This window comes from Montipora capricornis, chromosome 7, assembly GCF_036669925.1.
Source record: "Montipora capricornis isolate CH-2021 chromosome 7, ASM3666992v2, whole genome shotgun sequence".
In the NCBI taxonomy this organism is placed as follows: domain Eukaryota; kingdom Metazoa; phylum Cnidaria; class Anthozoa; order Scleractinia; family Acroporidae; genus Montipora; species Montipora capricornis.
This window is the reverse complement of record NC_090889.1, coordinates 32,931,251-32,942,043: the sequence shown is the minus strand read 5'-3', so window position 1 is coordinate 32,942,043 and position 10,793 is coordinate 32,931,251. Positions and strand designations below refer to the sequence as shown.

At 39.0% G+C, this 10,793-nt stretch overlaps 1 protein-coding gene and 1 long non-coding RNA gene across 3 annotated transcripts in view; both read right to left on the bottom strand.

Moving 5' to 3' along the window:
* Positions 1–7,006, bottom strand: part of LOC138056999 (uncharacterized) — a 7,894-nt gene extending 888 nt beyond the window's left edge. The window contains exons 1-2 of the mRNA XM_068903008.1: positions 6,289–7,006; positions 1–474 (exon numbers count right to left, since the gene is read on the bottom strand). The exon at positions 1–474 is cut by the window's left edge and continues 888 nt beyond it. Coding sequence (XP_068759109.1) covers positions 1–474; positions 6,289–6,895 — 1,081 coding nt within the window. The 5' untranslated portion in view covers positions 6,896–7,006. The remainder of the gene's footprint in view (positions 475–6,288) is intronic.
* The window catches only part of LOC138057013 (uncharacterized), a 21,310-nt gene extending 11,001 nt beyond the window's left edge, over positions 1–10,309 (bottom strand). The window contains exon 1 of one of the 2 annotated variants that reach the window (XR_011133564.1): positions 10,135–10,309. This is a non-coding gene — a long non-coding RNA (uncharacterized lncRNA). Of the gene's footprint in view, positions 1–8,775; positions 8,963–10,134 lie in introns of those variants that run through there. The other variant, XR_011133563.1, reaches the window with a different exon arrangement.
* Between the last annotated feature and the right edge of the window lie 484 nt (positions 10,310–10,793).

The window sequence follows — 10,793 nt, the reverse complement described above, 5'->3', positions numbered from 1 at the left end:
CACAGAATGGAAGGACGGACGATTGAAGGATGTAACTGAAAGCACCCCTGTTGTTATTAAGTAAGAAGTCGGAACCCGTCAGAGTAAAATTCTCTCGGGGAAGAACCTCTCGAGATTTGTTTGCTAACAGAATCCCATTCGCAAACCACTCTGATGCTGATCTTTTGTGCTCCTTCGGGATTTCCATCAGGTACATATCCATTCCGTTCTTTGCTTCGGGGTCTTCGAACTGCCTGCGCCGAGCTTCGGTGATCCAATCTCCACCACGGGAGCTCAGTTGAATCCAAGTACACCATACTTCAATAATCCTCTGAAAGTGACTCTGGTGTATCTTCATTCTGCCTTGTGTCAGCTCTTCAAGACTCGATGCTTCAATCAATTCATGCAGGGTCCGAATCACTAGCTGAAAGTCATCCTCGCTGAGCCGCAGAGAATACCAAATCTGTGTTACTGATGATGCGACTTGTTCTCCTCCTGCAGTTAAATTTAAAAACGTTAATAATAATAATCACGCATATCTGCGTGTTTTTGAAATTGTATCCATTGGAAACTCGGAAAAAATCCGAGTTTCAGATGTGATTTGAACCCACAACCCTCCGTGATCTAGTTGTATGCTCTAATTAACCACCGATCTACTGGACACTAGGGAGCTTAAGCACGCGCGTTTTTGAGACGCGGACGGCAACCGGAAGAGACCAATTCGCGTGCCAGGACAGTTGTGTCTCCCAGATTTTTATACTAATCATCTCTAATGGAGAAAAGAGACTTGGCAATGAAATTTGGTTGTGTGAAGACAAGTTAAAAGGGAAAAAAGCTCACTTCCGATTGCCGTGCGCGTCTCAAAAATGCGCGTGCTCAAGCTCCCTACTGTGTGGTGAACAACGGTGAAATGTGGGTCTTTGACTAGAACAGCATCACGCAGAATGATATAACCCATATGAGATGTTGAAATTGCATCCATTGGAAACTATGCTTCCAGTCGTTATTTGACTTTTCGATTACGTGATGAAGGTCTAGTCAAAGACCTACATTTCACTCTTGGTCACCATAGAATCTGCAGTAGCTCAGTGGTTACAACATGCGTACTTGATCATGGAGGGTGGGAGGTTCAAATCCCATCTGGGGCTCGGAGATTTTCCGAGTTTCTAATGGATGCAATTTCAACAATACACACACATACACACATATCATTCTCACATTTGCTCATTAATAATAATAATAATAATAATAATAATAATAATAATAATCATTATGATAATAATAATAATAATAATACCAAAACGTCTTAGCAGCACGAAGTAAGATATCGCTTTGATGATCCATACGATGTTTTTGAAATTCATATTTAATCAATACATGTTTCGGATGAAAGATCATCCATCGTCAGTTGACAAATGAGAAATAAACTAAAGTTGAGCAATAAAAAGTGTAACAAAGTGAGATATAACATGAATAATTAAGGATGAAGGCGAGAACAGAATAAAAACACCCAACCACGAAACAAAACAGAAAAAACCAAACTGTTTAGGCTAAGAAAAGAAACTAATTAGTATGAAAGGGATAAATTAAGATGTTTGACTTGGGAATTTAGAGATGGCTGCTCCCAAAGGATATGCATGGCTTCTTTGATTTTCAATTGGAAACGTGTGGAAGCAGAGTCGAGGATTTTAAAACAGTCTTCTGAACACCGGGAGCGACAATTTTCAGAACCTCTCAAGTGCTTAAATATGTGGGAATGTTTGTCGGAGGCGAGATGTTCACGGATGCGAGTGGCGAAATGTCTATTGGTTTCACCAATATAACAGGCATTACAGCCTGCACATGAAAACTTGTAAATGATTCGCGATCGTAAACCCGCAGGGATAGGATCCTTCGCCCCAAACCAACTCCTAATTTTAAACGGGGTGAACACCAACTTAATTTCCAGGTCGCTGCAAAATTTGTTGACTAATTTCTTAATTCTGCGTTTTGTTATGATGGAAAAGGGACCGATGTACGGTAATTTAAAATACAGACAATTGTCCTTCCGAGCAACACTCTGAGAGGAATCGGAGATAAAGTAATTGTTGAGAAATTTTCTGACAACATTCTCGATAACGCTAGAAGGAAACAAATTCTTCCTTAATGTTTTGGTAAGGTTGCTTATGTCCAAGTGAAAACCAGTCCAAGTATTATTAATTTTAAATACTCGGTCAACCAGAGTGCGTACTAGTCCTAATTTGTAACTGAAAGGTACAAAGCTGTAATAATTGGTGAGAAGACCGGTGTAGGTCTTCTTGTGGAAAACCGAGGTAATAATGCCCTGATAACTATGGTTATCTAAAAGCACATCTAAGAAGGGAAGCTTGTGGTTTTCTTCCTTCTCCATAGTAAACTTGATGTTAGGATGCTGGCTGTTGATATAACTGAAGAAAGATAAAGCATCCTGCTCGGTATTAAACAAAGCAAAGGTGTCGTCAACATATCTGCGGTAAAACTCGATACCTGATTTGTAATTCTCTAACCAGCGTTTCTCATGGTGACCCATAAAGAGATTAGCTAATACAGGAGCAAGCGGGGAGCCCATGGCTACCCCATCAATTTGATCGTAAAAATTACCCAAAAATGAAAAATGGGTTTGAGCAGTGGCAAAGAAAAATAACTTAGTAAGATTTTCCCGTCCTAATTTAATATCTGGATTGCCCTTCATAATGTAGTCTACCGCTAAGTCGATAGATTCGATGAGGGGAATGTTGGTGAAAAGACTTTCGACATCGAAAGAAACCATGAACTTATTTAGGGTATGGAGTCTAGTGACTTCACTAACAAAAGTAAAAGTGTCATGAGCACAGTAGTCATTAGGGATGTGAGGGTTTAACAATGTACATAAATACTTAGCTAGGTTGTAATTATAGGTTCCAATCGAAGAAGGTTTCTTCGCAACCTGAAGAAGAATGATGAAATTGAGAACACCATTTATGACAAGATCTATCCATCAGGATCTCAACCAGCCAGAATTTATGGGCTTCCTAAGATGCACAAGGTTCAAGATCACTCTTCGACACCTCCTTTCCGGCCCATTGTTTCTTCGATTGGAACCTATAATTACAACCTAGCTAAGTATTTATGTACATTGTTAAACCCTCACATCCCTAATGACTACTGTGCTCATGACACTTTTACTTTTGTTAGTGAAGTCACTAGACTCCATACCCTAAATAAGTTCATGGTTTCTTTCGATGTCGAAAGTCTTTTCACCAACATTCCCCTCATCGAATCTATCGACTTAGCGGTAGACTACATTATGAAGGGCAATCCAGATATTAAATTAGGACGGGAAAATCTTACTAAGTTATTTTTCTTTGCCACTGCTCAAACCCATTTTTCATTTTTGGGTAATTTTACGATCAAATTGATGGGGTAGCCATGGGCTCCCCGCTTGCTCCTGTATTAGCTAATCTCTTTATGGGTCACCATGAGAAACGCTGGTTAGAGAATTACAAATCAGGTATCGAGTTTTACCGCAGATATGTTGACGACACCTTTGCTTTGTTTAATACCGAGCAGGATGCTTTATCTTTCTTCAGTTATATCAACAGCCAGCATCCTAACATCAAGTTTACTATGGAGAAGGAAGAAAACCACAAGCTTCCCTTCTTAGATGTGCTTTTAGATAACCATAGTTATCAGGGCATTATTACCTCGGTTTTCCACAAGAAGACCTACACCGGTCTTCTCACCAATTATTACAGCTTTGTACCTTTCAGTTACAAATTAGGACTAGTACGCACTCTGGTTGACCGAGTATTTAAAATTAATAATACTTGGACTGGTTTTCACTTGGACATAAGCAACCTTACCAAAACATTAAGGAAGAATTTGTTTCCTTCTAGCGTTATCGAGAATGTTGTCAGAAAATTTCTCAACAATTACTTTATCTCCGATTCCTCTCAGAGTGTTGCTCGGAAGGACAATTGTCTGTATTTTAAATTACCGTACATCGGTCCCTTTTCCATCATAACAAAACGCAGAATTAAGAAATTAGTCAACAAATTTTGCAGCGACCTGGAAATTAAGTTGGTGTTCACCCCGTTTAAAATTAGGAGTTGGTTTGGGGCGAAGGATCCTATCCCTGCGGGTTTACGATCGCGAATCATTTACAAGTTTTCATGTGCAGGCTGTAATGCCTGTTATATTGGTGAAACCAATAGACATTTCGCCACTCGCATCCGTGAACATCTCGCCTCCGACAAACATTCCCACATATTTAAGCACTTGAGAGGTTCTGAAAATTGTCGCTCCCGGTGTTCAGAAGACTGTTTTAAAATCCTCGACTCTGCTTCCACACGTTTCCAATTGAAAATCAAAGAAGCCATGCATATCCTTTGGGAGCAGCCATCTCTAAATTCCCAAGTCAAACATCTTAATTTATCCCTTTCATACTAATTAGTTTCTTTTCTTAGCCTAAACAGTTTGGTTTTTTTCTGTTTTGTTTCGTGGTTGGGTGTTTTTATTCTGTTCTCGCCTTCATCCTTAATTATTCATGTTATATCTCACTTTGTTACACTATTTATTGCTCAACTTTAGTTTATTTCTCATTTGTCAACTGACGATGGATGATCTTTCATCCGAAACATGTATTGATTAAATATGAATTTCAAAAACATCGTATGGATCATCAAAGCAATAATAATAATAATAATAATGATGATGATGATGATGATGATGATGATGATGACTATTATTGTGATAAATGTGTATTTCGATCTTTGAAATACGGAGGCGGTAGCAATGTAATAATACGATAAATGATTACCATTTCAAATCCAACATTTAAAAAAAAAACGCTTAACAGTCATTGAATATACAGAAAAATCACACATAACGCATGGTAAAAAAGTACAAAAACTAACGACCGGGACATGTTACTGTTAGAAGTGTCCGCCACCTTTGAAAGATACGTCTACTGAAAATTTATTTCATTTTAAGATAATAAGAAGCATTTTTCAAGTCTCAAGGCCTACTGTAGGTTGTAGAGCGTGCTCTCAGTAACTGGGGAGGCTTCAATCAACTTAAAGTTCCCCTGTGACCAAAAAATCAATTGTCATCTTTCTTTGGAATTCAAAACTATATTAACTAAACACTAAGCGACCAAACTTTTAAACCTTGATTTCAAAAAGACACCTGTTTATATTAACTGGAATTTTCCTATTTAATGGTCCGCCATTACTAACTTTAAGCTCTTGAGAGAGCTGGATCGAGGAGAAAATGACGCCAAAGGCTCACTAGTTTAGGAATGCAACGCGTGTGTACGCCGCAGAGTTAATATGCAGCACGGGAATTTTTGGGCTTTCAGACTTTTGAACTCGCGTTTTGCATAGATAATAAGCTGCATTCACACTCTGAAATTTTAAGCTAGTGAGCCTTTGACGTCACTTTTCCCTGGACCCAACCCTCTGAAGTCCAATCGGCCAGTTCTGAACCCGAGTAATGGCGGATTGTGAAATCCAAAACTTACACTGAAAGTAAACGGTCTTTGGATAAAGGTCAAAGTTCAAAATTTTGCCAGTCAGGTGTTTAGCAAACACACTTTCAAAATCTGAAGACAAAAAAGGAAGTGATTTTTTTATCACAGGGGCACGTTAAAGCAGATCGAATCGAGTCGAAACAAGGAAAGAAAGCCATAGAAAAGGCGGAGCAAGGTGGAAAACGAACAAACCATGGTTAATAAATGTAGGCTGGTTATGAACCTCGACAAGTTTCTTTGTTTCATGTTTTTGTTCGCTTTTTTGGCCTTGAAATTAATAAACAAAAAGGCCATAACATCAAATGGGACCATTTTGAAATCCTCGCTACTGGAAAGTCTGACTTGCAGTGTAAAATTAAAGAATCGATATTAATCAGGGACTTAAAACCCTCTCTTAATGAAAACATTGGTAGTGAGAAGCTTTTTCTTTATTAATTTCTTCCGGAAGTATCAACTACCGGAAGTTACGATTTTGTAACTAGTCACCATTGCCTCGCTCAAGTTATAAAATTTTTGTGTAACAGTTTTAACCGTCACTTCTGATGATGTTTGTGCAGCATACGAAACGTCAAGTATAAACTGAAAATGTTTGTAACCGCTGTTTGTTTTCTTTTCCTGCTGAAATTGAAATGGCCAAAGAGCAAAACTATTTATCAGTTATCAAAACCTATAGGTTTCCATGGTATTTAACGCTGGTTAGCGCTAACCATGCTTCGAGCAACCCGGGCCTGTTTTGTACTGAATTATATATAATTTCACCATGAAAGTACTTTCTGATTTACCTTTTAAAAGCAAATACAAAATAAGAACTGTCCTCGCCAGTGTGCAAGCACAGATGTCGTTCAGAACAAAAGTGAGCTCCGCTTCATAGGATTCTGGAAGCTGAGCCAAGGATAGCGCGACATTCCTCGGATCTCCAACCCCGCAAACCAAAGCCGACAATGGTTTGGTATAGTCGCACCCTTCGTTCAGTGCAAGGTTGATGAAATCAGTGGCAGGAAAATTACCCCAGTAATAGAGAATTCCCAGTCCTGGCGAGCCTGTCGAATCTCTTAAGTGGAAATATTTCCTCACTTTGTCGCACAGAGCATTTGTCCTTTTTGTTACTTGTCGACAAGTAACTTTGTGCGTTGGCCAGGCTTTCTTAAGGCATTCTTGATTGCAATACCAAGCTTGCAAACAGCTTCCACACTGCTGCAATTCAGTGCTTTCTTTTCCGCAAGAAGAGCATTTTCTTTTCAGTGTAGCTGTCTGACAATCCACTTGATGTCGAAACTCGTCGCTTCTTTTGCATTCGTCGCTGCAGTAATATGCCAGCTTGCATCTGCCGCAGTAGATCTTAGCTGGACAAATCGTATCACAGCGCCAACACTGGTCTAGCCTGAGCATGATCGACTGAAGGCCGTATCCTTTCGGGGAAAAGTTCTCTTACTAATTCCAAGAAGACTTAACAATAGCTTAATTTATGTTGTTGTTACTATTTATAATTTCTCGGAAACGAGATCACTTCCTCTCGCGCGCGCATGTCAGCACATTAGGGCCGTTTATACGAGAGAAAATAAGCAGCGGCTTACTCTGGCCGCGGCGTACATAATACGCGAAAGGAACTATTTATCCGAGTCAGCGATGAAATGATATATGAAATGGATCATATTGCGTTCATAACTGCGAGGATCAAAGCTTCTCTTGATTATTTATACGGGTATAAACTCCCACGTCAGGATAAGCCGCGGCTTGAGAAAGCCGTGAACGTAGATTTTGTGCTATTTATTCGGGGTGTTCGCGTGTTATGTAATATTTTCTGTCGTATAAACGGCCCTATTGTACAATCAAGAAGGCGAATAACTTCGAAAATCTACCTGTTTTATTCATTTATTTATGTTTAATCGGATTTTAAATTACATTACATTCATGAAAGAATCTAATGATCTTAGGTAAGCCTAAAACAGGATTCAAGATTCTCTATATTAGGTCACCCTGAATGCTACAACTAACAATTATTCACTTCCGAAATAGCCAATCAGAATACCCGGCAAGCACTATGATTCACTTGTGTGGTACAAAGTAATAGAAAATAAAACTATCACAATTAATTATATACCCATGATGGTCAGTCTTTTTGAAGAAGGTATATATAATGTCTAAACATTTTTTACATGAAAATATATACAAACAAAAATCAGATAATTTAAGTATAGTATAAAAGAAATTTAACATAAAATTTATTACGATAACTGTGCGAGTGGAAATCTTTTTGTTTTAATTTGGAGTACTGCGGAATGGTGACCATCTCATTTTACAACATCCTCAGTTTCTTGGAATTTAATATATTGCTTGGGATTTTGCAAGTCAATTAAGAGATGTCCGAAAATATCCCGGCTGTTTGTTTTCGTTTTGTGGTTTTGTGGGTATTGGTCACGCGTGACTGACACCGAATACATTTAAATTTTTAACGCATGCTCAATAAGAAATGTGGAGGCGGCGAGCAGAATCTACTTTCCTCTTCCCGACTTATCTAGGAAGATCGAAAGGGAATCTGATCGCAGAGTAGATGCAGGCACGATAGATAGCAATTTTAGTCTGGGTAGGTAGCTTTTTGTTCTTCCACACTCGAGCAGGTTTAAAACGGTGAGCAAATAAATAGATTCATGACAAGTGATATCGCCAAATTGTACTAAGAAATTAAAGTTCAATAGTTGCAACGTCTTCATTGCTAAAAAGTCGCGTGCTAATTCCATGATTAAAAAAGTTATGGAAATTTCAATTTTGCCAAAAATTGTATGGAACCTTTTTTATTCAAGTTCATTTCCTGTTGTTAGCACAGAACTAGATTAGGCAAATTCTGCAAAAAGAGAAGTGAGAACACGAGTGCAAGAGAATTTAAAGTGTTCCTTTGGTTGTTCATCGGAAACGCTAAACAAACTGTCAAGGCAGTTTATTTCAAAACGAAATAAAATATGTAAAAAAGGCAATCGACGTTTTAAGTTAGTGTTCTAAGTTTTAAGTTAGTTCTACAAGCGCATTTTCTTTCCCCGTGTATAAAAGATGTTGCCAAAAAGCTGAATTATTGGGAAGTTCTTCCAGGTGTCTTGGGTAAAAGTAAAACAATGCCTACGGCAAATGAGGATTACGGAAACAAAGAGAAATCACCATAGGGGCCAACGCAGCACAAAGCATTCTTAAATTTTGTAACCGAACAAAGATCGGAATATAATTGACATCGGTTTAAGAAAGTAGCTTTTTAAGGGAAACATAAACAACAACCCCACCTCTTTTTTCCTCACAGTTTCTGTAAGAGGGCTGGTAGAGATTCCCGGACTGTAGTTTGGGGACGTACGAGGCAGGTGGCAGAATTTTCATGCAAACTCGACAGTGGGTCTATACTGCTAAAGTTAAAGAGTCGCCCTTTCTTCAATTTACATTATTAAATATGCTAGAGACACGGTGTGTTCATTGGTTAGGGCGTTGGGTTTGCATGCGGTTAGCAAATCCCGTTCTAACATCTGGTGTGGATTTATTTCCGGTTGTCTCGGATTCAACTCTACCACGCTTTGTAAACAGCCCAACTGGTTGTCTCCTGCCAGTTAGGATTCTTAATCATGTTTCTGTTTAGTTTGAATTGTTTCTTTCAGGTTATTAAAAGTGTGGTTCCAGTGAACTAGCTTGATCAACTACAAACAAAGGACTTTTACCGAAAAGTCATTAAAACTGTCACGTTAAAGCAAATAATTGCGACAACAAAACATCTGCTGACAGCAAACGACGATCAAGAATACTTTAAACTGCTAAATGATTAAACGATCTTTTCACAAATGCTCACGTTTTCTAGAAGAAAGCTAACGTATTGACAAAGACAAAAATCTACCCTGCTGTACCAGCGTATGATGGCCGACTATAGTAGTGCGCGATTTATTCTCTCTATGGTCAGCATTCCATTTTTCATAATCGGATTTCTTGGAAATGTGCTGGTTATCAGAATCGTTCACAAAACACGAGAAATGCATTCAGTTACGAACTATCTCTTAGCAAACTTGGCTGTCAGTGATGGACTCAGCATTTTTTCCCTATGGCCTCCTATGTTGCCGCACGACTTTTTAAAGAAGTTTGATTGTAGGTTGATGAATTTGAAGTATTTGATCCTCCCCGTTTCCTCCTTCACCTTAATGGTTCTAGCAATTGAAAGGTACCATGCCTTGTTAAAGCCATTTAGAACAGTCTTACGCTTAAAACAAGAGAATGTGAAAAGAGCTATCGCAATTATTTGGATCTCAAGCGTTCTTACTTCCCTGCCGAATGTGATCATCGAGTCGAAATTCAGTGATGCTCTTGATACCTGCCGTCCATCAAGCGAAGTGTACTTTTTTATTTGGTCTTCAATGGTCGTGTACATTCCCTTTGCGGTTTTTATTTATTGTTATGGATCCCTGATTAAAGGAATCTACTTTGACAAAACAATCTGTGCTTCGCCCGCAGACAGACAAGAAGACAGGGCTTGTGAAAAAAAGAAACTTGCAATAACATTTGTAGTCGGTTACGGGCCATGCAATGCCTTGTACACCCTTGTTTTTATCGGAGCTACTCAAGGAAATTACTTTTCTGTCCTTTCGCCCGTAGTAAAATTCAGTTACCTTTTTAGCTTGTGTTTGAATCCCTTTTTATATGCTTTTCGCAGTACTAACTTTCGACAAGGATTTAAACGGATAATATTCTGTCGACTTCCACAAACCCAGAACGAGATGTTGCAACAGCCGTAATGAACGAAATGCTAATTTTTATTCTTAGGACTTCTACTTGTAAAATCTATTTTTGAGCCATTGATCGACTCGCGACGCGATCATAACTTTCTGTCACCTGGCCGTTGTTGAATGGCCTGTTGAGCTGCATCCAAACGGTCTGCCGTATACCTCAGTGGTACAGTAGAGCATAGTTAATCGAGGGACTGGTTATGAAACCTTAGAAGTTTCAAAAGCGAGAACAATGTTGTTGCAATCGATGTTGAATAGACCGTGACCCTGCACAATCTTTTGTTTAGCTTCGCACGGGTTCGCAATCCTCGTATCCTCTCGAAAAAAGGCGTGTTTTGTGGAGGATCAAGGCCAAAAAATACGGACAAAAACATGAAACAAAGGAACTTGACCAGCGCCCTGTGGAGCGCTGGCATGGCGGTCGGACACGTTTGGAAGAGCTCCGTGTACATTTTTATTTTAACTTTGTACTGCGTCATTGCTCCCTGGAATATTGATTTCCAGTCATCATTAAACCGTTCATCTTCCCGAAGATATAGACT